Source organism: Anopheles aquasalis, chromosome 2, assembly GCF_943734665.1.
Source record: "Anopheles aquasalis chromosome 2, idAnoAquaMG_Q_19, whole genome shotgun sequence".
Classification (NCBI taxonomy): Eukaryota; Metazoa; Arthropoda; class Insecta; order Diptera; family Culicidae; genus Anopheles; species Anopheles aquasalis.
The window spans coordinates 90,004,055-90,031,618 of NC_064877.1; the positions used below are offsets into that span (position 1 = coordinate 90,004,055).

The 27,564-nt window shown below is 44.0% G+C and overlaps 7 protein-coding genes across 11 annotated transcripts; 3 read left to right on the forward strand and 4 right to left on the reverse strand.

The window, feature by feature from the left end:
- Positions 1 to 5,759: 5,759 nt before the first annotated feature.
- LOC126569490 (uncharacterized) lies at positions 5,760 to 7,597 on the reverse strand. The gene has a single exon (XM_050226627.1). It carries the CDS (start codon positions 7,533 to 7,535, stop codon positions 5,958 to 5,960), a length of 1,578 nt encoding a protein of 525 aa, XP_050082584.1. The 5' UTR covers positions 7,536 to 7,597; the 3' UTR covers positions 5,760 to 5,957.
- Positions 7,545 to 9,470, reverse strand: LOC126569492 (secretion-regulating guanine nucleotide exchange factor). Its single transcript, XM_050226629.1, has 4 exons — positions 9,333 to 9,470; positions 8,286 to 9,235; positions 8,052 to 8,215; positions 7,545 to 7,643 (listed from the first exon to the last, which is right to left on the reverse strand). The coding sequence occupies exons 1-3, from the start codon at positions 9,342 to 9,344 to the stop codon at positions 8,131 to 8,133; spliced, it is 1,047 nt and encodes a 348-aa protein (XP_050082586.1). The 5' UTR covers positions 9,345 to 9,470; the 3' UTR covers positions 7,545 to 7,643; positions 8,052 to 8,130.
- Positions 9,463 to 10,240, forward strand: LOC126569493 (uncharacterized). The gene is made up of 2 exons (XM_050226630.1): positions 9,463 to 9,695; positions 9,756 to 10,240. Exons 1-2 carry the CDS (start codon positions 9,494 to 9,496, stop codon positions 10,238 to 10,240), a joined length of 687 nt encoding a protein of 228 aa, XP_050082587.1. The 5' UTR covers positions 9,463 to 9,493.
- Positions 10,241 to 10,583: 343 nt separating this feature from the next.
- LOC126569491 (uncharacterized) lies at positions 10,584 to 12,089 on the reverse strand. The gene is made up of 2 exons (XM_050226628.1): positions 11,659 to 12,089; positions 10,584 to 11,588 (listed from the first exon to the last, which is right to left on the reverse strand). The coding sequence occupies exons 1-2, from the start codon at positions 11,746 to 11,748 to the stop codon at positions 10,590 to 10,592; spliced, it is 1,089 nt and encodes a 362-aa protein (XP_050082585.1). The 5' UTR covers positions 11,749 to 12,089; the 3' UTR covers positions 10,584 to 10,589.
- Positions 12,090 to 12,550: 461 nt separating this feature from the next.
- Positions 12,551 to 20,334, forward strand: LOC126573404 (maternal protein tudor). Of its 2 annotated transcripts, XM_050233494.1 has the most exons (8): positions 12,551 to 12,630; positions 13,129 to 13,235; positions 13,300 to 15,301; positions 15,376 to 15,582; positions 15,693 to 16,348; positions 16,428 to 16,656; positions 16,719 to 17,484; positions 17,554 to 20,334. In XM_050233494.1, exons 3-8 carry the CDS (start codon positions 13,341 to 13,343, stop codon positions 19,330 to 19,332), a joined length of 5,598 nt encoding a protein of 1,865 aa, XP_050089451.1. In that variant the 5' UTR covers positions 12,551 to 12,630; positions 13,129 to 13,235; positions 13,300 to 13,340; the 3' UTR covers positions 19,333 to 20,334. The 2 variants fall into 2 exon arrangements, with proteins under 2 accessions (XP_050089451.1, XP_050089452.1); XM_050233495.1 differs by lacking the exons at positions 12,551 to 12,630; positions 13,129 to 13,235 and having other exon boundaries at positions 13,290 to 15,301.
- Positions 20,061 to 27,466, reverse strand: LOC126573405 (protein pelota). Of its 2 annotated transcripts, XM_050233497.1 has the most exons (8): positions 27,331 to 27,466; positions 27,146 to 27,242; positions 26,873 to 27,019; positions 26,404 to 26,811; positions 26,269 to 26,338; positions 25,992 to 26,184; positions 20,578 to 20,684; positions 20,061 to 20,508 (listed from the first exon to the last, which is right to left on the reverse strand). In XM_050233497.1, exons 1-8 carry the CDS (start codon positions 27,369 to 27,371, stop codon positions 20,405 to 20,407), a joined length of 1,167 nt encoding a protein of 388 aa, XP_050089454.1. In that variant the 5' UTR covers positions 27,372 to 27,466; the 3' UTR covers positions 20,061 to 20,404. The 2 variants fall into 2 exon arrangements, with proteins under 2 accessions (XP_050089454.1, XP_050089455.1); XM_050233498.1 differs by lacking the exons at positions 20,061 to 20,508; positions 20,578 to 20,684 and adding an exon at positions 20,735 to 20,994.
- Positions 21,304 to 25,970, forward strand: LOC126573406 (uncharacterized). Of its 3 annotated transcripts, none has more exons than XM_050233501.1 (3): positions 21,304 to 21,724; positions 23,827 to 24,476; positions 25,766 to 25,970. In XM_050233501.1, the coding sequence occupies exons 2-3, from the start codon at positions 24,007 to 24,009 to the stop codon at positions 25,884 to 25,886; spliced, it is 591 nt and encodes a 196-aa protein (XP_050089458.1). In that variant the 5' UTR covers positions 21,304 to 21,724; positions 23,827 to 24,006; the 3' UTR covers positions 25,887 to 25,970. The 3 variants fall into 3 exon arrangements, with proteins under 3 accessions (XP_050089458.1, XP_050089457.1, XP_050089456.1); XM_050233500.1 differs by having other exon boundaries at positions 21,304 to 21,636; XM_050233499.1 differs by lacking the exon at positions 21,304 to 21,724 and adding an exon at positions 21,777 to 22,246.
- Positions 27,467 to 27,564: the final 98 nt, after the last annotated feature.

Consider the following 27,564-nt stretch of genomic DNA (forward strand, 5'->3'; position numbering starts at 1 on the left):
AAGGGGTTAGAAGTCAACCGCTATGCACTCGCGTCAACGCTGTGGCACCTTCTTCGCTCCTAGGTGGGCTCAGTCAACTGATCATTGAAGATGCAGTGTATATGGGCTGTGCGATTGTCTCACGGAGGGTGAGTTTGTTAAGTGAAAAATGTATACAGATCAATTGATCGTAGTTGTGTCGATCGATTGTTGCTTAACAGATAACCTAGCTTAACAGTGTTGTAACGGTCACTAAGAGCGACAAAACACACCACCATTTCCAAACACCACACAAGATTCTGTACATTGAATGATTGATGATTCACAACTGACTCACTCAGAACGATATGATCCCTGCCATGTTATTCGCTACAATCAAGATTACAAGTTTAAGGCATTTAATCGGGGAGGACCTTGAAAGTTTTACAAATATACTTGCTTCCCAGAGCAAAATAACCTCGCTAACCTCGCTTTTCTTTTAATAACAGTAGCACCGGCATGTTTTCGATCAAAACACTTCTTACAAACGTTTTTCGGTTCCGGTCCCTAGTTTGTGCTTAATATCAATTTGCTTTCTTTCCACCGATTGGCGGATGATTCTTACGTATGCGATGTATTGTTTGATCTTTATTTGTCTGAACGATAACGAGCATCTCTTTTGTTTAAGGAAAGAACTTCATTTTCTATTGCAGAGTACCTAAGACATTTTATCGAATGAAGTGCATAGTTCACCCAGACACACACGCACCCTTAGATGCTAAGAAGAAAGCGCAGAAAAACAATCGATTCTCCATTATCACACACTAAGGATCAACGATGCACTCTGCGTTGTCTTTCGATCTTGGAATAGATTGCATCGAGCAAGTACTACTTTCCCTCAAAATACTTTTACGAGTGACGAGAATGGATGGAAACAATGTCGTTTACGAAGATCACGATCACTACACACTCCTTCGCAGAAGAATCGTGTGGATGTCTCTTTTACTGTACAGCGTACACTCCTGCAACTGTCGTGATCCGTTTTAACTATCTCTTTCCAGAAGAAAGATAAAATATATCTATTCTAATAAAAAGCATATACCAAATACACGCAACTAGTATCGAATTGCTAATAAGCGTAGGTAATAAAAATGAATTATCGAATCAGAACACAACAACCATATACATCCACATTCATTCGATATACGGCAACTTCCTGTATCGGTATCGCCAAACCTCAGACATGCATCCATTCTTTCCGTTCATGAGACAGCATCTATTCGGCTATGTATTAAAGAGCACAGGAAAACTGTAGTAAAATTGATGCTACCTCACCCGTATTGGTTAGTGCAATTTAAATGGATACAGAGAGACAAATTGTATAGAAAAAACAAAGATAAGCTCGTTTTTTTGCCACAGCAGGGATTGTTTAGGAGAATTCTTACGCTCCACCGGACGTAGGTGTACATGTAACAACAGGTTTACCAGAGACGACGGCACTTAAAATCACGGGGTAGGTCACCACCTTGGTTTCGGATGATTCAGCTCATTAGATCATAATCGGTACAATGCGGGCAGCCAACAGGTCGAGGAAACCCGACATAGGGAAGAATGCCAACTCATGTGTGACACGGGAAGATGGGTTCACCATTTATGATTCAACGCGTTCTTCTCTCTTCTTCAACCCGGCATTAATTCCCAAACATTATACCACGGTGCGAGAACAATAGGTTCTCATTTTTATGCATCAACGAACAGGTTGATGTGATCGTGGAACGTGAATGAGAATGCTACGGTTCGAGTGTTGCACGGCGATCTTAAATCTAAAAAGTGAGGCTTTGGTTGAGCAGTTGATGGGTTTTGTGTGAAATATGTAAGAAATGATCATGCTGATCACAAGCAGACGCAATTATGAGTTCCGGAAGTGCACTCCGTTGGATGCATGATTGAAGGGTCTCATGTCACATCTTCTCCGCCGATGGTTCAGCAAACTACTTCCTCGCAGGCTCTTTTAGTAGAAACAATAGTGCCAAAATATCCAGGGGTGATTTGATTTGTTTTAAATTGAAGTTCTTCAAAGTCCGTTGAACCAGTGATCGATAATGGTGTGCACTTACATTGGATGTTTCGTGTTGGGTGGTTAGGGGTCGGTAATCTGTGCTATTAAGAGTAGTGACAGATTGAAAACCGAATTCCGATTATTTAAAGTCCAATCACGTAGTTTCATTCCCAGTCAGCCGCATTGGAATCAAAACGTATCTCATTAAACGCAAATCTAGTGCGAACGTCATCCCATACCTGAAACTGGTTGTCTGTTTACCGTAACAAAGGATTTTTCTCTGATTCTCACACTTTCTCCCTTCCATCCATCTGCATTGCCCTGGCAGACTACTTACCAGTCATGCCTTCACTGATCGAGATCAGGCACGCTGATTTATCGCTAACATGCCGGCGACTCCACTTGACCTTTCAATCAACGGTACATTTTCATCGAACTCCGAGAGTCCTTACGCAGGATCATGGCTAACAGCTTCCATGCACCAGACTAGCCGTGTGTTTGTTACGATCTTGGTGATGATGATGACTTAATTATTAGCGCTTTGCCGATGCCGCCACTATCCGGAAAAAACCCGGAACCGTGGTACGCAGAACACCTATCCTAGGGGCCTAGGGGCGGACCTTCAATTTCGAATTTTGTTGTTCACTCTGCAAGTCTAGCCAGCAAATCAAGCAGCGAGTCATAATAAAAACACATTCAAATTTGATTCAAATTAAGATATCTTTCTCCGGCAAGGAGCAGACAGAGCCTTCCTGTGATCCGCCACTGTTTGATTCTCAAAAAATGGGCAAAAGAAACATTTTACTCGTTACCACTAGCGGTAGCTGTCGATTGCTAAATTTTACGATCATCGGGAGCAGCTTCAGTAGCTCTTCTTGATAGGGCGCGCGCACGCGTAACTGGTTAGACCGGAGCAAGCGGGAAAGCAGCAAACCCCGATACCCACTCGACAGCGTGCTGGGTGCATGCTGGCTGGTTGGCTGGATGCGATGAGCGGGGAAATATCGATTACACTAAAGATTCATTAATCAAGTCTTATTTCTTCGCTCGTCCAATCTGTCTTTCGCTGATACAGGTACCGCAAGAAACCCTTAAAACCTCCCCTCCATACCATGTAGAGTTTGACCGGATTATCTCATTCGCCGAGCTAATGATGAATCACGGATGCTCCGTTCCTTTGGGCAAATTGTGTAGCTCCCGAGCATCAGCATGCGGTCGTCCAAGAGCTTTGAAATCGAAAACCAAAAAGACAATAACGTCGGAAATCCTCGGAAATCCTTCCGAGACGCATAAGATAGCGATAAAAATGAAAATCAAGAGAATCTTTAGGTAAGAAAGAGAAATGCGATCTGTTAAAATTAACGTTTTCATCAGATACACTAGAAACTGGAAACAATCACTTGGTTGTGATTGTTTGGACATCGTAGTTTCTGATACTTCTTGTAGCGTACTGTTGTAATATTATTGATTTTAGTGTTCCTAATTTTGTTGATTATAAGAAAGTAATTCTCAATCTTGAAAGATAACACCTTCAATTTCGTCCTCTTTTCCTCAATTCCTTCACAAATATTTAATTCCGACTACGTTGCGAACAAATACACGTGAATCTGTGGGACGAACATCGAGATTTCTTTTAAGTCTTTGGACAATGATGGTTTCCCGACTCATACGCTAGTGTGGGCTGGCAAAGCAGATTAAACATGTTAATAATTATCACTCGTTAAACGATCGCCCACGGTGATATTAATTTCATAATGAATTTTTAATGAGACGTGCAATGCCCTTTCGCGCCCTCGATCACGGCCCAGCGGCCTAGGGAGGAGAGAAAACTAACGATGAGTAAAATGTGCCGCTCATACGACATGCTGTCAAAGCCGACGATGCCTCTACCGAAAAGGGTCCGTGAAGTAGATCAGCTGGAAAAAGTTAGAAAAAGAGCAGTAGAGAGACAGATAAAGGAAGAAGCAGATAAAAGAGAGAAAGAAAGAGAGAATTAGATGATGTAGGGGGTTACTAATCCTTCGTCCACCGTTGGTCAACCGTCCAGAGCTGATGGTGTTTCAGGTGCTTCCATGGGGTCAGATGGCTCCGATGGCAACGAAGGAAGCGACATAAACCCTGTTAATAGCGGTCAATTTGTAAAGTCACACGAAATCGGCCCCTCCCATTCCACTCCTCTAAGACCGCTTAGTGATCGGTTACGGTGGCCGTTGGCGATTTGCTTCGTCTGTTGTTTTCTTATGAGTTCCCGCCTTCCTACTCCTCTAGCAAACTCTCCTGCTGCTGTTGGCTTTATTTTACTCCTCTCGATGACCGCCTCCACTTCAGATGCTTCAATCCAGATCGACCGTCCACCCACACCACGAGTCGCGTTCGAGGCGCAATTTGACGAGATTTGGGATCCGGGAAGCAGTCCGTCCCAACATTCACAGCCTAATTCGGAGACCACCAAGAGAATGTGGGGGTCATTCTCCATACTCGGGACTCGAAAGTCAGGTGCTTCAGACCACCTGCGACTCTGATCGATTCTGCCTGATAATCACAATCAACTGACCTGATTATCCATTAGTAGTTGATTTGAAGTTTGATTGGCAAGGGCTCGTTCGTTTTGTTCGCTAGTGCAAGTCAATCAATACTGCAAAATATAGAAATGTCGCTGTTTGGAGCATATACAGTTCTTGGTTTGATCTGTACGTTGAGCTTAGGCATTTGCCGCAGCAGTCTACCAAGCTTCCGTTCAGATTTCTTTTCTTTTTTGGAGCAACGACCAAAGAACCAACAGAGAGGAATCCGGCATGGTTCGCTGATGCCACACCCAGATTTGGTCGCGGTTGGGGTTTCACGCCCGCTCATAAGGTACCAGCCAAGCGTAACGAAGTCGTTCGTATCTGTTTCCAGTGGCAAACTAAAGCGACGATGGAGAATGGCTGAGCTGAGAATGTAGCCAATCGTGCACCAACTCCAGCAACCTCTTAAAGAGCACAAAATGGAATCCCTATTAGAGGATAAAGCATTCCTCGCGGATAAAGCATTCCAAAGCAGATCACGCGAACATTATTTTAAAAAAAGGCTTGACTGTCGAAACTGAACAGTCTAGTAAGAATTTCCCACAAACCCCACAGATAATGTCCTTTGAAATCATAATCATATCAACCAAAATAGCATCGAATAACAGCATCGAAGGTTCATTGTCTCATTACTCATTTGCACACATTTTATCTGAAATTGGTGAGATTGTTGGTTAGTAAAATGTAGTGGGTTCATTGGTCCCTTTAGCGTATATATATAAGTAATCGTATATCTATATGTATACCTCATATAACAACATACATAACATTATGACAGATTCGTTTTCATGGAATTCCTTTAATAAAAACGAACAAGGAACACGTGTTGGAAGGTTGGCTATTGAAAATTTAAAACATTCCGAATCCTTACCGCAATGGGACGGGTAAAAAGCAAAGCAAAAAAGAGGTAATGACTATGGATTTCCAAGTGCATGTGCCTCATATATTTACCTGTCGTTACCAGTTCAATGCATTTGTATTTTATCTTCTTCAATTCCAAACAAAACCCCTTCCACCGTCAACAGATTTGAATGCCAAACGTACAAATCAACAGTAAGGAGGTAGTTAGAAAAACAGTGAAAAAATACTTTATACAATGCTGTAACATGTTTTTGAAGGTTGTTCGCATATCCGCATGAACCGTTGGATCAACTGAACAACCCGACACGTATAAGTGTATGCAACAGAATTTATTGTGAATGGTTTATTTAGAACACATAAATTACCTAACTAGATATCTATAACTATTATTGCGAGTGATAAGGGAATTTTCTTGCTTCATTATTAAAAAGCTTCCAGCTCTTTGTCAATCATTCCGAGTCCTTGCGTATGACCGCTTATATACACCTTCTTGTTGTTCCTTGTAATTCCTCTCACACCGGCGCGGGTGTTACGTAATACATTCCCATATCGTTCATTCCTTGTGGCGGGACGTGACTGTAGAATGTAGGGTGAGGCCCGGGAACAACAACTGGAGAAGGATAATGGGGCTGCTGAATGCTGGCCGAATACTGCAGATGATGGAGATGATGATCGATGTTGGAGTACTTTGGCGGCAGATGGTCAGACATCGTTGATGTTGGAAGCAATTGATGATTTACTGTTGTAGGGTTGTGACGCGCTGGATGGTAGTTTTTACCTGTCGACCGCGATGCCTTGCTTGGTGAGCTCTTTTTACAACGATCAGGAAACTTGCGCGACAACTTCTGACAAAACAGGAGCCAGAGTGGGGTGGAGGTTGCCTGGATTGGAGGTGTTGGTTCTCGCTGTGGTAAAGCCGTAGCTGGGTAGTTGGCTGAGGGTGCATAGTGATGCGAGTGCCCTGGATGCATATAACCCGGTGGGACATGTGAAACAGTTGGATAAACCATCGGCAGGTAATGCTGTTGTGGCGGTTGTTGCTGCACAGCATAGTAGTAGCTGGTTGGGTAGTAATGGCAAGGCGTCGGGCTACCTTGCTGAACATATTCGTCACCCGACATCGGCACATGTTGAGGTATACGATATTGCGCCGGACCACACAAAGACCCAGGCGATATAACACCTCCTGCTTTACACTCGTGTGTACCATGGCTACAGGCAAGATTCAGACCATGACCAGGGAGTTGCTGCTGATGTGGTTGATAATATAGTCGGTAAACTTCCTGCTGATGCTGTTGCAGATACTGTTGATACGGTGTAGGTGGATTTAGGGTGGCTTGATTCAGTAGTTGATGCTCATGCCCGTAACCCACGATAGGATAGTAGTACTGCCGCATCCAAACCTGCGGTACAGGTGGATGTTTTTCCATCATCTTTTGTTTGATGTCCTCGGGTTTCGTGTACGTGAATGCCGGGAACCAAAACGGAGTGCTATTGCCGGAGACCGCTTCCGGAATCTTGGCAATGTACTGCGGCCGAACGGTCGGATTTTCTAGATCACGCTTCCACCGAGAATAGTACGGACCGTCTTCTGGCTTATCTCCAACGTACAAGCAACAGCGTTCTCGATGGTCGTGATCGCAATGGAAACAGTACGCTGGGCTTGGACTGGAGCACCGAGGCATCGGAATATTCTGGTTCAGACTAAGCATCAAACTCTCCATTCGTAGATTTTCCTCTACCCGGCGGATGTCACTGATTCGAGTATTGGCAGTTTGCGCGGCTGCATCGACGTACGAATTGTGCAGTCGTGAATCCACAAACGATGAACGATGTCTCGAGCGTGGTTGTCGCATCGAGGCATCTGATAGCATAAGCTGTTGACTCTGCCAGTGGTGGCCACTACCAGTGCAGTAGCCACTAAGCGCCTCACTAACGGGAACCGTACAAGATGTAACGACCCGGGAGAACATCTCTGTACACTGTGGCACCTCACCATTCGTCATGACGGCGTTATCGATGTGCCTTTCACAGGGAACTGGTAACTGATTATTTACACGCTTCACCACCGAACTGCTTCCAATGCCCATCTATCGTTGATGGAAAACACGGATAAACGCTGAAGCACGAGCTGCAACTCGTTGCACGAGAAGGACGATCACTGGACGAATGATGCTGTTCTCCGCCAGCACGATCCTCTTTAAAACAAACGGATCATTTTACTACCTCGAAGGTGCTCTACCTGTTTCGCACTGTCCCATGTCAAATAGCTTGACCATAGAGGTAGATCAGGGTACACGGTGGACCAGTCTACGCACTACCTAATTTACAAAGTGAGCTATCCATCTACCAAGAGTAACCAAGAAGGTAGTGTATTATCTTCCATTATTGCGGTTAGCATCGCAACTAGCAAACCTCCGCCTCGCCAGCACAGACACGGGAGGGATAAACAAGGGAGAAAATATTTGCTATTTTGTCTTTTTCTACCTTTTCTCTAACAATGAAATCTGCTGAAATCTGCGTTGTATCGTAACCAAGCGCTACGGTATGCTTGGTTTGGGTTATTTTGTTAATTTTACTCCTTGCTCTTTGATTTTACTATTTACCAGATTTTCGGCGTTTTTTGCTCTCGAACTTTGCCTCGAACTCGTTGGTTTATGGAGTGGTGAATGATCGTTGTTACTGTTAGCGTGTGAATGCAAGCGTGTAGCCAGCACCACAAAGGACATTCGAAATGGGAACGGGTAACTCGACGCACTTCGGGGTCGTTCTATAATGGAATGCGTACGAACTTGAATGTAATTATCATGAAATGCTTATTGAATATGAATAATACTTACACGCTATCCGTGTTTGCTGTTCCACAGTTACTATGTTCGTTCCAGCCCCAACAGTACACATGTCCGCTCGTCGATAACCCAACGCCATGCTCCGATCCGAGGCTTATGTCGGAAATTTCCATTACATCCTGTATTTCTAGTGGAAGCGGTTTAGACGAAGCTTCCCCGGAGCGCCCCAGCTGACCATGGTTGTTCCGTCCCCACAGTCGCACCTCACCGCTACGCGTTAGAAAGCCTGAATGAGTCCACCCGGATTCTAGTTTCAAAAGATCCTGTGCAGCGATGGGCCAAGGCGCGTCCATACATTGACCATGCTTATTGGTCCCGAGGCAAACTATGCGGTTCGTCGCCAGTAATAGCACCAAGTGATTTTCGCCGCTAGCCATATCTACGATCGAACCCTGGTCATCGACGCAACGTATCGTTGGATGATTAGCACCGACTATCGGGTAATGCCAGTCTAAGAATTTACTTTTTCCAAGCACCCACAACTGGCCGCTTTCCATCAACACGGCCATATACTGGAGACCGAAGACAACCTTCTGCACACGGCCGTTGCAGGGTAGTTGCAGTTTCTGTGGCTGCAGAACCATCTTTACCTTTGGCTCCGCAATCTGCTGCCATACGTTGGAGCCCCATACGAACAGCACGCCTTGTTCGTTTACGCCTGCCGATACGTCCCAGCCAGCCGCAAGGCTAACGAACCCGGGCTCTCCTCCAATCCGACTGAATCGTGTCACATCCTGTGTGTGCCCCATTCCGAGCTGACCCCGACTATTCCAGCCGCAGCCGTATAATCGTCCATCGTTCAGTCCCAACAAAGTGTGTCCACCACCGGCGGCGAAGCAACGTAGCTCACGAATTTCTCTGAAAGGCACATCGGTGACGGCTTGTGGTGCTTGCTGCTCCGACGAATATCCGAGTCCAAGTTGACCGTGGCTGTTGGCACCCTAAAACGAGAGAAGTTAAATTAAGCGAAGTTAAGCTAAGATTAAGAGATTAAGTTAGATTAAGAGAAGTTAGTTAGCGAATAACCCGTAGACTTACCCAAGCAAACATTTCAGCGCGTTCGCTGTTACGGCCTTGAGGGTTTGTTTACATCTACAGTAAACAAACCAAGCACTGCACGGTTTCGGGGCTGGGGAAACGGATATCCTGAGGAACAATTTCACGTTTTCCGTTTCCAGGACCACAGTTGAGTGCCAAGGATGCGTTGCTTGTTTGAAAACTGCAATTCTTCGGGTCCAGCTGGGGTGGTACGTTATTTTCCGTTTCCTGTGACGGATTATGCCTGCGATCGGCTGCGACGACTGGCCAAAAAGCGTTTTTTTTGGTGGTGTCGCATCTGTGGTGTCGACCACACGCGAATGCTGCATCAATTGTGGGTTTGCTCACAACACTTCCTCACAGGTATTTTATCTTTAAGCCAGCACTTTAGTAGTCCATTAACCCATCGGCTTCCATCAACAGGGCGATGCGCACCACTATGGGATGTATACGATCCCGATTGGGTACCAAGTTTATACATACCAGCGATCAAACGTGCCGTACCATCAGCGAACAAATTTAACGAGAACGATTTCATTGACAAGGAAAATTTGGCCGAAGAGAGAATCACCAATCCATTTTGGGAAACGACTGTTACACTACGGAATGAGCTGATCGATGAAATCATAGCCTATCCAATAGGTCGTGCCTACGCGATCTTAGATGGACAGAACGATCTGCACAGAAACTGTGGCGCCGCATACGATATCACTGGGCTACCGGAGGATCTGAGAAATTGTCTTACACGCAACTCATCCGTGCCGGGTGCAGCTCCGGAACTGTTTTCCTCCAACGCTGCGGCTATAACGATCGTCAACCTGGCATTGCAACCGCGGTGGGAAACTGAGCAGATTATCATGAAATTACAACACAGCGTTCTACAGCTCATAAACCTGATGGAAGAATGAATGTCGACGGAACGGACCATTTCCAACCGTTTTATGATTTGAAATCGAATTTCTTTATTTCACTAAGTAAATTTATGAAAAATGCGAAAAAGCGTGAGTATTCATTTGTGCCACATTCGACCAGTTGTTGAGGGAGGCTGGAATCTGGAAAGACGAACAACCTATGATAAAAGCTCCCTAGCGGAACCATAAATGTACGCTAGCACAATCTGCGTACTCAAGCTATAAGAATCGGACGGTCTGGTCACACTGGTATGTTGATGGCAAGAGCACCTCGCTACTAGAGAGTCGATTGATGCGAAAGCGGATCACTGACCGTCTAAGAATACTATCAATACACCACCTTCCATCAACATTCGTAGGCTAGATCAATACGCATCCTTTTCTCTTCTGGCTCCTCGATAGGTTCTTCCTTTTTAATTTGTACAGATAAAACTGTTTCAAGCGTTGCACCACGATCATTCAGATCGAAATCCGGGTCGACGATCTGGTCCGCCGGTTCTTGCTTTACCTGTGTTTCTGAGAAGGGCTCCATTTTCACGGTCAACGTTTCTTCATTCGCCGGAGCCAATTGGCACTGGAGCCGACTGAATACCTTTGGGGCACCTTTACCAGAAGATCTCGGAGTGATACTACACTTTAGAGTGAATCCAGCTTCGGGTGATGCACTTTTACTTCCATTGCGCTCGAGAATGTCGCTTACATCGAGCGCTTCGTAGAAGCTATCATCAAGCGTCATGGTGCTTTCCTCGATCCGCGGGGAGCGGATTATGTTGATGCTTGGCTCTATGTTTGCGATGTCCAGAAACTTTTCGTGCTCCAGCTTGTGCAGCTTGAAGCAGTCGTGCGAATAGAACAACTTCTCGCAGACTTCGCACTTGCCCACTGGCTCCTTCTTTACCTTGTACTTCATCGTGTACGTCTTCTCGCACTTGGTCCGATCGAACGTGATGTCGAAGATGTCCTCGCCCTCCTCTACCGTACAGTCTAGCTGTACGATATGTTCCTCCTCACCGTCCTCGTCGCCCTCATCGCCCTCCTCGCAATCATCCTCAAAGTCCTCCACAAACCAAGCGTTCTGCTTCAGGTTTACTCTCTGCTTGCCGGAGGCCGGTGTCTCCTGCCGCAGATCGATGTCACCACGAGGTTCCAGGTGCGATTCTTCATGCATCTCAAGAAACTCGGGATTCGCGAAACAGCTGCCGCAGTCGTAACACTTGTAGCGTAATACATAACTCTTCTTTAGTCGAAGTTTCACTGCGTAAGTACGAACCTTCGTCCGGTCGATGCCCGTTTCGTTGGCGGACTTTTGTATCGAAGCAATCTTGGCCAATACTTCGGCCAGTTTCTGTAGCAAGGAGCAGGTAAATTCAGGTAAACAGGAAACAGGTAAAATCAATAGACGGAGATTTGCTCACCTCTTGGCCGGTTTTCAGCGTCCGGTTACGGTTGTTGCGGTACACTCGTATCGGGTTGACGAGCGGTTCGAAGCTCTCGAGCGATTCCATCGCGGGGGCGCTGTCTGAGATTAATTTACGTTAACAAAAGTGCAGTTGTTTAACGCCGCGGTGTTGTTATTCCCGCCGACTCTTCATCGGAGCATCATTTATCACGATGTTTAATCTTTTCTTGTGAAGCTGAATAGAACGACGCCGGGAATCGTTTTCCGAGATGGACGAAAGGTTAAGCAGAGAATATTCCGCTTTTACAACGATTTACGCTACAATTCTACGGAAATCATTTTTTCTGACCAACCAAAACATGAAACTATCCCTGCGGGCAAAATGATAACCGAATTATTCTGCTGTATTATTTTGCCTGCGGGGACTGCTTAAAGGCTCTGGCAGGCTGGTTACGGTACGTGCGGCACGAGCGGCACTTGCGATAACTGCGGCGAATCTGTACAACATCACAACAGTGCTGCATCTGCCGCATCCAAAAGGTGTGGACGTAACTTTCAAAACGAATTTGTGGTGTATTATACACAAACATATACAAGGTGGGTTTCTCTCTTCACAGACTTTTAGAACATTTCTTTGATTGTTACTTGTTATTTCAAAAATGATTGAACAATCTAAGCAGCATGAAAAGTGAAAAATGTGTTACAAAGTCCAAGAAAACAAATGTAGGTTTGCTTGATGTGGTGGTGACCAGTCTGAACTGCCGCAAGTACCGCACGTATTGCAACCATGGTACTGCATGATACCGGCTGAACGCTTCCAAAGGCCCCCCGACGATCAGCGGTGAACCCCTCGCGCGATGTTTTATTTTTATTTCTGCGTTTCTGCGTTTTTTAGTTCTGCGTGCGGCTCTTGGAAGATCATTTTCCTGTGTTTCTGCGATCCTCGAGACGAAGAAAATCCGAACCGCTTGTTGGGGCTAGATTTTTGGTAAGTATCGAGCGCGGAGAAATTGTGCGGAACTAGTCTAGAAAGAGCTTGAAAAATGGGAAATTGTGCGATTCCGCAAGTCCCGGTTATCCTGGATTGCAGGTTAAATTGCACTCTGCACATCAACGCAAAATGCCGAACTAGGCGACAAGTGGTTGAATTTATTTGCAGTCGCTGCAACTCAACCCCCCACGCCTAGGAATGCGGGAAATGAACCGCTTTAATGCGATGATCGCATCGGCCGTACGTATTTTGTCGGCACTGTTTCGGATAACCGGAACAGAGCCCATAGAAAAATCGTGATTTCTTTCCCAACATGGTCTCTGCGCACCAGATAATACTAACGGTATAGTGGTGCGGGCACAATGGCCGCTGTTCGGAGAAATCCAAAATGAGGCACGATGCGTTGAGGCGTGACCCTTTTTTCCTCCAGACGTTTTGCTTGAATTTTCACTTATCGCTATTTTTCTACCGCCCTCATTCCGAATACTTTCGCAGAAATGCTCTCTCTCAAACGGTCCTACTAACTCCAATTCCCGATCGAGATTCTACGAACGATTTTCACCCACGCGCATCACAGTTGCCTTCGCTTCGTGTACCTCGTTGTGAGTACTATTCATCGGATTGGGTCTGATGAGATCGATTAATTAGTGATTCGGTTATTTACAGCTAAAACTGGAACAGCAACAAGTTGCTTTGGAATCATAAAGATGAATGTCAACCGGTACCAAGCCGCTAAGAATTTGCAGCCGGCGCGATCGCTGCGCACACCAAATCTACATCCGAACCGAAACGCTCTGGGGGACTATGGGTACGCGCCGCATTTAGCTGAACCATACCGTCCACAACAACCCACTTCACGTGCCGGCAGCACCTATGCCAACGGCAATCTAGCAGGCTCCACGCATCCCGTACGATCGAGCAGCCAATCGCGAAAGCATGACGTTCTTCGGACACCGGTTACCGGAAATGGATTCTCAGATGGGCCAGGATTATTGCCAGGACGTTCCACACCTACACTCGTTGCCACCGGCAGCCTCACATTTAACGCCAGCACACTATCCGTCGGTGCGCATTACGAGGTTACCGTGTCCTACATCCAGAATGGTCCAAAACAGTTCATGGTTCAACAGCGGTCCGCTGACGTTACTTTGAAACAGATGATGAGTGCCTTGGCTCGCGTCCCTCTGCGAACCATCACCCGTAAGTTACAGCTCGGAATGCCCTGCCTAGGACGATACACTCCGAATCTAACAATCTATCGTGCGCTAATAACGGCAATCGGTCGCGACGGTTCGTGCACCGTTTCGTACGTCGATTACGGCCACAGCGAAACTGTTCATCCGGCGAATCTCTACGAGATACCGCCAGAATTCTTACGTTATGAGATCTTTTCGACGCGCTTTGCGTTGGCTGGTGTTCGGAAACTGGAAGATATCAACGCAGATGTTGCAGGTCTGTTCTCGCGCCTTGTAGCCGGTAAGCCATTGACCTTGCGAGTAATGCCCCCCGACGGAGCTGCCTTTGTTTCGTACTGTGAGCTTTATGAAAATGGCGAGAATGTTTTTAATCGTCTACTTGCGATGTGTCAATTGAATCTGTACCGTTTTCCTGGTCCGGGAAGTTTAGTACGAGGAGCTAGCTATCCGGTTGTCATACGCTACATAGAATCTTGTGCGCAGTTCTACGTTCACATGCTCGACAATGTCCATGCATTCGATAAGATGATGGATGATCTGGCCACCTATTGTCGTAACAATGGACAAGGGAACGGTGGCAGCTCTTTGATACCCACTGCAGTGAACATTGGAGATGCCGTCATTGTGGAGCTCGGTACAGATGATGTTTATCGAGCGATTGTAGAGGAAACCAGCCCTGTGCTAAAGGTACGACTGGTGGACTACGGAAACAGCCTCAAGGTCGAACGTGGAATGCTACGACGACTTTCACCTGCCTTCACACACCAGCGCCCTGAAGCTTATGAATGCTGCTTGGAAGGATTTGAACGATCCATCGAGGAATCCCCACCGCATGAGGAGACTATTAATTTGTCCACAAAACAGCTCGAAATGTTATCGGAAACAGCAGACAGCGAACGCAAACCATTTAAATTGATCGTCTGTGATATACGCGAGGGACTAACGATTGTCAATCTTTTCGACGAATCTCAAACGCCGGTGGCCAACATGTCAAAGACTCTTCTAAAACTGAAAAATCCCATCAAATTCAACAAAGAATTACAGAGCAATCACCAAAAGTATTCGAAGCAGCAACAGCAGCCCGTCAGTGTTTCCAATAGTCTGAACACAAAACTGTCCAACAGTGGGGAATCAGCTAAAGTATTCTCCTCCAGCGGTGTATCATCGTCGGCAATAGCCAGTGACTACATTGATTTGACGGACGAAGAGTGGATTGGGCCAGGATCGGGTAATCAAAGCTCCGGGTATGAGCAACTAGTGCCACCGCCTCAGCAGCCGACTACGGCAGCTAGTAATGAGCTCTTGCAGAAAAAGAATACTGTAAATAGTAGGAACAGCCACGAGTCGTCTTCAACTGCAAACACGGCTAAACAGCAACCATCAGATGCTGCTAAACGGATGTCTGCCGGTGAATACACGCCATCTGCCCAAACAGTAGCACCGAATGACATTCCAAGGTTCAGCCAGGAACGGTATGGAAAATGCGACCAATTTGATCTAGAATGTGTAAGAATTTGATCAGAATTGTTCCCTTATTTCTCTCCAGAATCCAAACGCCGCATTACTACGAGCATGATGATCGTGGCGTACAGGAACCAGATAGTGTAATTCAAACGAAGCCGAAGGCTAAAGAAAAATTTCAATCTGAAGATTCGCTCGGGTCACTACATGATCCTGCTCAAACACATGCATCAGCTGAATTTGTTACCAAAAATCAACAACAAAATATTGCTCCGACTGAAATCATCGAAAGGTGAGTTAGTTGTAATAATAGACATACTAAATCTGTTTCTAACATGATATGCTGCATCATTTACGATGAGGATAGATTAAAAAACTCTCGTGTCTATCTTTTTTCCTTAGCTACAAAGCAGCATCGGGCGATTACTTACCGTTCAATAGTATGCTGCCAGAACAGATCGTACCTTTAAATACAAAGTTGGAGGTGGTTCTCTCATGGTGGTACTCTCCGGAACAATTTTACGTGCGTTTGCGCATTGACGAAGAGCGTTACCAAGATCTCATGAAACAACTGCAGAAGCATTATCGCAACAAAAGTAACCAGCAACACCACCAGAAACTTATGCAAAATCAACAACCAGATCCGAGGACATCGAAACTGCCCACTGGGTCGTTGGTGGTTGTACGACACCCAAAGCATAATGCATACTATAGAGCACGCTTGCTGAAATACAATGAATCTAATCAACGATACAAGGTGGAGGTTGTGGATGGTGGCAACAAACTCATCGTTTCGCCTAACGATCTCTGGATGTTGGAGCGTCGGTTTGGGCGGTTGGCGCCACTTGCGATTTCATGCGCATTGCCCGAAGTCCGGTTGCAGTGTGAGGTGAAAGAACTTCAGAACCGCATCGATAATTACCTGAGCAATGATCAGCTGATTGAGGCTGTGTTTATAGAACTACGAGATGGCAAATATCACTGCAAGATACAATCACAGGGCAACGACCTCAAGATGCAGCTCATCAGCGATGGTTTGCTTTCGCAAGTGTTTGTCGGTTGGTATTAAAATATCTAATTAATCATTGATGTAACGACATTGAAAATCCCGAACTTATATTTATCACTTATTTACAGATGTAGATCTCTATCGTTTGAAAGGACAAACATTAAAAGTGCAGCTGGTAGAATTAAAAAGCTTAGCTAACTTCCGAGTGAAATTATTTGGCCATGATGCTATTTTCAATTGTCGTCAGGATGGCTGTGATGTTCAAGCTGACGTGTCTAACATCGTAGCTGAATTGCAAAGCAAATACATCGATAAATACTGTACGGCCCAGGTGGTCGATGTAACAAATGAAGAAAAGTAAGTTTATTTTAAATCTACGAAAGGAAATCAATCAAATGCTGACCGTTCTATTTTTAAAGGTTGGTACTTTCGCTACTGGTACCCTCACTAACATGTCAAGCGCTTCCAAACATAACTCAAATGCCCATCCTACTGAGCAAGTTCAACGTCTATGTCACTCACGTTGAATCACCCAATTGTCTTCACGTTCAGAACGTCCTGTGGAACGACCGTGTGACTAAGCTGATAGATGATCTATATGAGTATTACGAGTGTCAGCAACCGTCCGTTCCTCTAGCCGAATTGGTGATGGGTGAAGTTTGTGCTTCAAGGTCGCAGCATGACGGAAACTGGTATCGTGTCAAAATAGTCTCGCTCCAGGACATCGAACACATCGAGGTGCTGCTAGTAGATTATGGAAGCATTATGCATGTGAAGCATAGTGACCTTAAACGTTTGGCACCGTGTTTCATTCACTACAGTGCATTCGCTCATCGGGTTTACTTACCAATGGCAACTATTTCCGGTATGGACGAGGAGCGAATCAAGCTAGAGATCACACAGCTAACGGAAGGCTTCGAATTGACGCTTAAGGTGTTGGAATTTCGAAATGATATTTGGATTGTGGATATTACGTCGAACGACGATTACAGCATTGTAAACGTGCTGAAGGACAAGCAACTTGTCGCCGATTTGGAACACGAAAGCATATTCAATCAACGCCAGATAGCTACACCGGTTCCAGGAGCTGTGGTGCGACCATCGGTCGAGGACCATGAGGGTAATACGCAAAGAAATCGGGCCCGTATTTGTCACGTGGATAATCCATGCCAATTGTTCATCCAGGTAGGCAAAATGCCATTAGATCATGCCATCACAATGTATAAATCACTAATCAATCTTGTATTTTCGCAGCTGGAAAGTGATATGCGTGATTTGAATCAGCTCCAGGAAACTCTCCAAATCATTTCATCTTCCTTGCCACCTTTGCGTGATTTTTCTGCTGATCGCTACTGCATCGCTCAGTATTCCGTTGACGATCTGTGGTACCGTGCCTTGATTATTGACAGCCATGATGATCTCATCATACAATTCGTTGATTATGGTCACACAGACGTAGTAACAAGCAACAAAAAGAGCTCGCTACGCGATATAAATGATGATCTCATGCGTTGGAAAGTATACGCCAAGCAATGTGCCTTGCTCGTGCAGCCAATGAGCCTAGAGTCCATGGCAGAAACGGGACGAAAGAAGAATGCTTCTTGGAAGGAGGTTGCGACAACAATCTTGCGCTCGTTGGAAGAAGTAGAGGTGCAGTTTCTCGCAGAAGCGCAGGGTGTGCATTACATCAGCGTGCGAAGCGGTGAAAAGGATATTGCGGAAATGTTGGTTGAGAAGAAATTGGCTGTACGGATGTACTATGTGCCATCGGGTCAGCTTTGTTTCACAAGCCACATCGACTCGATTTCCGAATTCTATCTACAACTTGAGCGCGATATATATCCACTCGATACGATGTCCAATTACCTCTCAGATGTGAGCAAGTTTCCTGATGTGGATCAACCACAGGTTGGGATGATCTGCATTGCAGAATATGAAGACGATGAGCTATGGTATCGCGCGAAGCTGCTCGCTATTCCACGTCCCGGAGAGTATGAAGTTTTCTTCCTCGACTACGGCAACACATCAACCGTACGCAAACTAAAAGCACTGGATACATCGATTGCTGAATTGGCAAGGCTTTGCACTAAATGTTGCCTTCGATTACCAGAAAACGTTCGCAAATGGTCAACTGAAGCCGAGGCAAAGTTTCTGGAGCTTACTGCGATGGGTCAAACGGTGGTCACTGTTCAGTTGTATAGCCCGGGACCAAACTCAGCCACTGTGGAATTGTTCCTCGAGGGACGTAACATTGTTGAACAGCTGGTAACATTATGTGAGAAAGGTAATCTGAATGTCACTGGTTCGGATTCAATGAATTCCAGTTTCTATTTGCTCTGTGAGGAAAACCGGCTTGATGATAGCTATCAGCTTGACGACCAAGCCCTCATTAGCCACGTTATCTCACCAGCGGAATTTTACATTCAAATTACCAACTGCTTCGACGCTTTGCGAAACATGGAAGAGTTGCTCGCGGCTAAGGCGGCCCAGTGTGAGGTAGTCACTGGTGAAGAGATCCATAATGGATTGTTTTGTTTAGCCCAGCTGGCCACCAGTGGAAAGTATTATAGGGGATTGGTGCTCTCGGAAGTAAGTGGTGGCCATTCCAAATATCATCAAGTACTACTGGTCGATTACGGTAACCGTGCTACGGCAACTGAGCTTCGACGAATGCCTGAAGGTATCGAAGAAATTTCGAGATTGGCCAAGAAGTGTTGCCTAGAGCACTATTTATCAACGGACGAGGAGGCACTAGGAGCTAAGCGTTGGGCTAGCATTCGTAGCCGTTTCATCGAGCTGACAGATTCGGGAAAGGAAGTTTTTTCATTCCAAATCGTACGCAATGATTGCGATCCCATGATAGTACGACTGTTCAATTCATCGGGTGTTAATGTAGAGGATCTCATCAAAGGAGAAAACATCGAAATGGATTCTGTGGTAAATGTGTCCTCTGAGGACACTTCACTCAAGCGCCATAAACCCAAGCAAGCTTTCTTCCGAACTAATAGCGACTTCGACTTTTTGGAACACTAAAGCTTTGCAGGACAGGAATGAAATTAAAACGATGAATACAGTCCATCAAACAAATATTACAGCTCATGGAACAGATATTTTTACTATGTATGCTTCTTACTCAACCATTCAATCGCAGTGCTCTAATGCTTTGACATTATATTATATTTGTAACATGGCACCAAGGAAGAAAAATAAGCTGATTTATCAAAAGGAAATTTTAGAAACTTCTTGGGAAAGTACTGAAATGTTTAATCATCGCTTATTGCGTCCGTAGCAATGAAATCATTTAATTAATATTTTTATCTCTTTCACTAATTGAGAACTGAAGAATGTTGAGAATTTGCATAAAATTGGATGGGTAGTATGTTTTTTTTTTTGCTTTTCCTTGATTTCAAAGGCGCCATTCGAAAACCAGTAAAAGTCGCAAATAGGGTTATAGAAGAAAAGTACGAATTTACTTACCACAAATAAATTTTGTTGGGAAAAAATTTCCTTTAGACAGCAGAAGTGAAAATGAAGAGAATCAAAGGATATAATCCATGTACATTCTTCTAATGCAATGGTATGAACTAGAGGCTAGCGTTACGATTTTGAGGAAACTTTTATCGAACAAGTGTCCAGAAGAGAAGAAAAAGAGCGAATATTATAGAATTTATAAATGAGAAAAAGTGTTACTATACTTTTATACACCACAACACGTTCACCAGTGCTTATCCAATAGAAATAAATAACTTAGAGCATACAAATCTTGTTCTCGCGATCGGTCGTAGAGCATGAAACTATAGCTTTATTTACACAAACACGGAAGTAAAAGAAGGAGAGAATGGAAAAGATAAATTATAGCAGTTCTGTGCGCATAAAATGTCTCGAATTTACTTTGCTTTAAAACGTATGGTATGTTTTGCCTTTTCCGGGTTGGTCGATATCTTATTTTTCTTTGTTCTTTTATGTAAAACGATCCAATTTACGTTAACCCTACTCCTCACTCCCGTTCCTGAGGTTATAAAGGTTCCCCTACTTAATAGCGAGACGGTTTTTAAAGGAAATGATTAGATCGTCCACTTCAACCGCCATTCAGATGGGTTACTGTTTACTCCGAGTGATCACTACCATCTTCCTCGTCCTCATCACTATCCTCGAGTTCGGGCATTGGAAAGCGAAGAATTGCTGCAAGGCCGGTAAGCTGTGCGAGTTCTGCAAGGATAAAATTTTATGAATTATTACAAACAGAATCCAGGTTGTTCCTGAACAACGTCAACTTACGCTCCCCAGAGACGTGCATACTGGAGAATATTTTAACTTCACCGCCGGAATCACGAACCGAATCAACGAGCTGAACATACTCCTTACGTGTGGCCACATCCTGGCATCTGTGATATTTAGTTGAGATGTAAAATGTAAGTAAAATATTTATAAACACACAAGATCGGCATAATATTCTTTATCGAAATTGGGCATCATTATCATAATTACTAAGAGCTTTTTGGTTATACACTGTCTGTTAATGCAAATTGTCGACAAACAGTTTATTAATAGAAGTGGTGACAACGTTTCCACAACTTCTGCTTCTGCGACAAATTTCGGGCCGAAGTATTCGTTGGGATGATTCACGGTGCATCGTTCAAATGGCACCACGTGCTTCAGTGAATGGGACGCCAGGCCGCAGCTTAAACATGTAGACTTAGGGAACGGGATGAATAGAACATAGTTAAGTGCAATAAAACATTATTATGTGAAAGCGGATTCAAAATTATTTGTACCATTTCCACCATTTTCTCTTTGCATAGATACTTTAAAAACCATTATAGCATTCGCACCAACGCACTATGCCTGCTAATATTTATGCTTTTCATGCATTATTGAAATCAGAATTCTTAAGAGAAACTCGTGAAGGTTTATGCATCTTCAGCAAGAGAGAGAGAGAGAGAGAGAGAGAGAGAGAGAGAGAGAGAGAGAGAGAGAGAGAGAGAGAGAGATGGAACCACAGGAATCTATTTATAAAGATCAGCACTACTTCTGGCACTGATTTCGACCGCGTATTTCATTTAGACTGCTTTGTTGAAACCAGGAGACCCTTGCATTATGCTATAATGTTAACCAGTATTCATAAGGAACAGTGATGGCATCTTCTGCAATAAAGAATTTCCGAAGGGTGCCTGAAGGGTGAACAAAAAAATGATAAAATCAACAATAAAAAACCGCGTGTGGTTGTGTTAAAAAATGGAGTAAAGGAATTGACTACATTGCAGTGTCATCAGCTGTTAAATGTGCCTGACTTGCTGTGGATCAGCAAAATGGCATTCGAAAGTTTAATCTGCTCTGGTGAATGAAAGAATTATTCCCCTTTGCTGGTTTGTGTAGTAACGATGGGAGGGTAACTTTGGTGCAGTCCGTCATATGGCGAAAATGAGTAAAATTTTAAATTGTATATTATTTTAAAAAACATGATAATGGATTACAAGGATTTGATGCTTCGCTATTATTTATAGTGATATTGCTTTATTCGTGCTTTCAACCATTTCCGAAGTAATAAAAATCCTTTTAGACGCGAAAATTCGGTCACCAATGCTTAAGGCGAAAAAGAGAATGGGAGAGAAACAAATAATAGCTCTCCAAGCGTGGAGAGTTCTCCATTCGTTTAAACCATGAAACAGTTTAACGGTTAACGGAACCGTGGAGATAGCCAACAACCCATTTCGTGCCGAGTCGCCTTCGGAGCAGCATTACCGATTGCTCCCCTGCTTTGGTTGGAAAACCGAATCACAGCATCCTACATGGTTTCACAGCCCTTTCCACACTCTCTCGTGGTAGAAAAACCGGATTAAAAACAGGCCTAGTGTACGCCTATAGAAAGTGTCGCCTTCGTGCCTTATCGCCTGTGAATACCAACTGAAAGACGCAAGTGAAACACGATCAGGAATATTTCATTACGGTAAATAAAACATATAAATCCGTTCTTTCGATCTTCCGTGAGCAACATCATAAGATGGAATCGCTCGCTATTGCCTTGAGCGAAAGTAGCTAAGTGCAATTGCTTAGTTGCTAGCAGGCTTGTTTCATATTTAGCAAAATGTGCTGTGGTACGTACTTAAAGGATTGAGTGAATGTTCGTAAAAATGTCACGATTTGGAGGAAATGTTTTATCTTAATGCAACGAGGACTGAAAGCCGCATGCGCGCTCGGTTCTATGGCCTGCACGGTATATGGACAATCCATTGAAGAACCAGTTCTATGAGGCAAATACGCCAGAAGTAACTGTAAATCAATCCAGCAAATTATCTTAATTTACTTTTCCTGTTCGCGTGTCTTGACTTGAGGAATGTTTTCGTTGCGTAAAAAAGCACGAATGAAATCAACCCAAACCCAAAACTATAAATTGAAAACAGATCGTCTACTCCCATTCACCAAACGATCGGCGACGCATGCATTGATGGATCGTTATGGGGTGTTCTATGAAGCGATGGATATAGGTAATGTGACGACCGGTGAGAGTTGCAGGAACATAAATACAGATAGATCATATTGTGTAGCTAAAAAATGGATGGATGACGGAAAAATCCAGATTCCATCTGGATTGTTCGATTCAATTTAAAACGGATAGTAGCATAGAGATGATACTGCCATGATAACGCCCATCTTAGAATTGAAACTAGAATAGATTGATCCCAGATTCCTCTAAAAGTGTGTAGGTCGTCAAATCACAACTTTCCATTCAGAATTCAACATTTTAAAAAAACATTGAGACTTGAGACAGATCACAGTTCGCAAAATAAATAAAATACGATCACGCAGTTCTCAGTTTTTTTGTGATTTACACCCTTGATCCGGTTTTGTCACCCACATACAGCTGAGCCAAGCTGTCGAGATTGTAATATTAAACCAATGTGCTTGTATGCCTTTTGGATTGCGCGTTGGTAGGAGAGAACTGACTGTCATCGATACAAAGATTGATTTGAATTCTTATCGCGTCTCTGCCTTCAAGGTCTCCAAGAAATTCCTGTTGCAACAATTCAATTGCCGAATAGTGAAAGCTGCTGGTTAGGATTGAAAAATAATTGTTTAATACACTACCAAGGTATAGTCAGCAGGATTTGAAAATGATCATTTAAAACGGTGTGGTAAAACCGTAACTGACCATGTTTCAATCGTTTGAATCATTCCGATTAACAGCAATGGGTGATTTGGTAGCATACTTTCTATTACTGGGCACCACTACTATTATTCCATTAATTTTTCGCTAAACAATAAACATTGCAATATGAGACCACCCGGTATTAGGTTGTCTGCTACACTTGCGATAAAAAAACGAAAATATATTTGTTTAATGAGATAGAAGATTTGGTGGATGCGTTACAATCAAATAGAAAACCTCTTATTGCTCCGTCATCTCATTTTCTGCGCGAAAAATGTATAGACTAGACAGATCCCGTAGTATTACGCTCATTGAAATTTTTAATTTTCATGCTTTATATTCTTTCTGCCGCTTGTTTTTCCTCTTGTTTGTGCTTCCAGTCAGAGGCATCATAAAACAGAACCGAAAAATCATTCTGGTGTTGGAGTGCCGTGGCGTAGAACACAGCAGTAAGTCGATGACCTTGAGAGTAGCGAGTTACCAGAACGAAGAGCGAAAAGCAAACTTCTTTTGGAAGCGTTTGAATCTTCGTCGGTTGATATTTGGATCTATGAAAAGTGATGCTGGAAAGAAAACCTGACTACTTCATAGCATCCAACGGAAGACCCGCTATGGAATCTCACTGGGTTAACTCACCAACCCCCCATTTCCGTTCAGCAGCTATTCCTAACAAGTCATACTTCGAAGAAATGAGAGTGAGAAACCACAAAACCGTGAAATGTCTGAACAATTTAGCAATCCAAAATGGAAGGGTCATCCATAGCTCGGTACCTCAAGCTCCCTCCAGTAGCAAACCCGCTGATAACAGCAACAACATAGCCGACAGCAGACGTTGTGAGATATCATCCATAAACTCGACAAACAGCAGATTTGCTACTCGTCATAGTCTCGTAGTATCAAAGACACTCTCACCAGTGTTACTTCGTAAGCGTAGGAGCATACCCCATCACATTAACCAGCGCAGTACTTCAACATCTTCCAATACAAGGCACGGTTCTACCAGAAGTCTTGTAGTGCCGGTTCAACCCAAGTAAGTCATAATATTTTAAAACAGTTAATTTTCAAACAGTCATAAGTATTTTAAAACAATTCTATTTGTTAAAGCACTCAATTACTCGTATGCAATGCCAGTTCTTAACCATTTTAGAAAAAAAAGACAAACATAAGAAGTTCCAGTAGCAGTTACGTAGCACAACAGTGCTGAGTTTTAAAAATTTCTCACACACGAGCACTTTAGCACGCAAATAGGTCACTTCAGAGTGGTGGTGCTAGGCGGGGTGTTGTGTTCAAAATGCCAGTTTTGCATAATGCGTATCACCATCCACTCTATCCATAACTTTTCCTCTGGGATACTGGTCTAAACATAATTCATTATTTTAGCTAAACGTTTGGCAGCGTTACAAACGTACAAATGGAGCAAACGTTATATTACAAATTTTACTAATTTCTGTATAGAATAATAGAATTATCATACTGATCACTGTGCTGATTACTATAACTGCATCGGCGTAATTTGTTAGTAGAAGAAGGCTTCACAATCCCTTTAAATTAGTGGATTACAATTACTATAACAACTTTTAACAAACGCTAAATATGGATTTACGTGCTGACATCCAACGTTCGTCCGATTTTTAGATGTACAAAGTCGTGGCCAAATGAGCCAGGGTTTATCGTGACAGTTGTTTTCGTCACCAACATGCACGGTAATCAAATTAAACGTTCGGGGCATGCTGTACAATCATGGATTGATTGTTTGATGTCCACACCCCAGAAGATCGAAGTCCACTAACATCCATTAGCTCCCTGCGTTATCAAATGATTTAGCGGCACGCGAGGTGACCGGGGTACGATGGTGAAGGATAGGAAATTTTTTTTTTGGGAGAGAAATCGCATTGCTTCCTTTTAAGGTTGACAATATATGAACCGTCGAGGGCGTCATGGGAAGTATTGTTAGCGTAAACTATTGGTATATTGTGACACGGATAACAATTATCGATACCAACTTCGTTGTCACAAACCAAATGAAGAGAGTAAAACCTACGGCCTGCGCGAGCCTAGTATTGCTGCACTTTTTGATAAGCGCTTGGGAAGAAACAAATCAATCGAGGATAGAGGTTTGCTGATCAATCCGATCGAGTACTTCAAGCGGCCGATCGAGGACTTCAAGCGGTCATTTGCTCGCCGAAAATCGGCCCAATTGCTACATCGCTTGAATGTTTTTGAGGCCAAAATTCATTACAGAGAAACAAAATCCGTCGTCGATCCAGTGTATAAATAGTTTACGATTAATTGGGTTCTATTATTGTTCTCTTCTTCTAGGTGCTCCAAGCCACACGCGCAATTAGACAATCGACTATCTAATCAACGAAGTTATGACCGCAACATTTTTGGTTTTACTCAAAAAGCAGAGCAATTCGTGTTACCTCCATTGCCCACCTGATAAACCTAACATGATTCGATCGTGTCCGTAATGAAACAGCCGATATCAATAAAGTGTATTAGGTCACACTGATGCTTAAAATAATACTAATAGTAAACAACTTACCTGAAAAGATTATCCGAAATCAGCAGAGTTTCTATTGCTTGAGCATCGGCCGCCTTGAGGATGTGCTTCCTTCCGTAGAATGCTTTCGACGGTTCCAGCTGAAGCATGGTGTAAAAACTTTCAAGTGCTTTCACTTCGCCAGCAGCCTTCGTATCGGACATCTTCACTATCACAGCCGGATCTTGTAGAACCTCTAATTTAAAAGAAAAGAAATTAAACAACAAAGAACGAATCATGAGCGATCATATTCGGTATCAACTAAAAGAGGAAATCTCACCTTTAAGCGAATGTTTGAAGCCTGAAGATGAATGGACGAGCATAAATTTGCTTTTATTTTCTATCAGGACCTACCGGGAAATATAGAAACCATGTCAAAATGCTAGAAACATCGATAATTGAGTCACCTTCGTACCTTGTTATCCGTTTTAACTGCTTGTTGGAACATGTATTCGTAGAACTGATCCTTCACGAAACCGGGGGAGGCAACGAGGATGCATTTGACCACATCAAAATTTACGTGCCGCAGGATGCCCTGCATGACTGCTTCGTAGAATTTAGTCAGTCCTTTTTCATGTTGCTGTACAAATCCCTTCCGCTTTCGTGGGATGGTCATATCGATCTTGCTGCGCACAAGCGTCATACTGGCCGTGATGAGGCAAACATGGGCTAGACCATCCTGCATGATTACGGCGGCGACATCGGCATTTTGCGTCACGTCGCAAGCCATATCGATTCGTTCTAGAGCGATCGAATCCCATTCGGGTTTCATAAGTGTAAACGCGCGGTTCATTTCAAGATCAATCGTGTGATAGGCACCCATCTGAAAGCGAAAAAGATAAATCAATGGTTTTACATTTTCCTCGCCCTCGGAAACGTCTCACCTTAACAAATTGGTTTTCCTCGATGTTGCGACCCTTGACACGTAGCATCTGGGCCTGTGTGTCGAAATCGATTGCCTCAACACTAATGGTAAGCGTGGTCCGGACTCGGCTACTGCTTGAGGAACCCGTCGAGGATTCATTTTGAACCTGAACGAGAAACAGCAGAATATGATCATGTTATGACTACTCTCTGATCGTCTCCTTATTGCCTCGATCGACCTCGGCCTCGAAACGATCCGCAGCAAGCATCGTACGGTCCCGTTCCCATCTCACCTTTCGGATGGTGCTTCCACGCACCTGATCACCCTCGGCGATCAAATTGTAGGCGTGCCAAATATCTTCGGGTTGTTCCGGAACCAAGGTAACGCTCCTACGATAGAAGAAACAGGAACCGATCGGCCGGCCCGGGTTGGAAATGCTGCTCTTCAGTTCTCTCAGTGGCTCAATGCAACACTCACCCTTCTCCGGCTTTGTCCACGTTTTTCCGAACCAGTTTCATTGCTGCCGCTGCTTATTGAAGGTATTTAAAAGACCCGCTTCCCGGGTCACAGACATTCAAGATATTTTTCAAGCGAGTTGGGCATGTTATTGTTTATCAATTTAGGAAAAGCGGATTTCAACACTTTCTTTAGCACAGAAAGGTAACGAAAATGCTTTTCTCACTCACTCTTTCTTACAGGCAATCGGGCAGA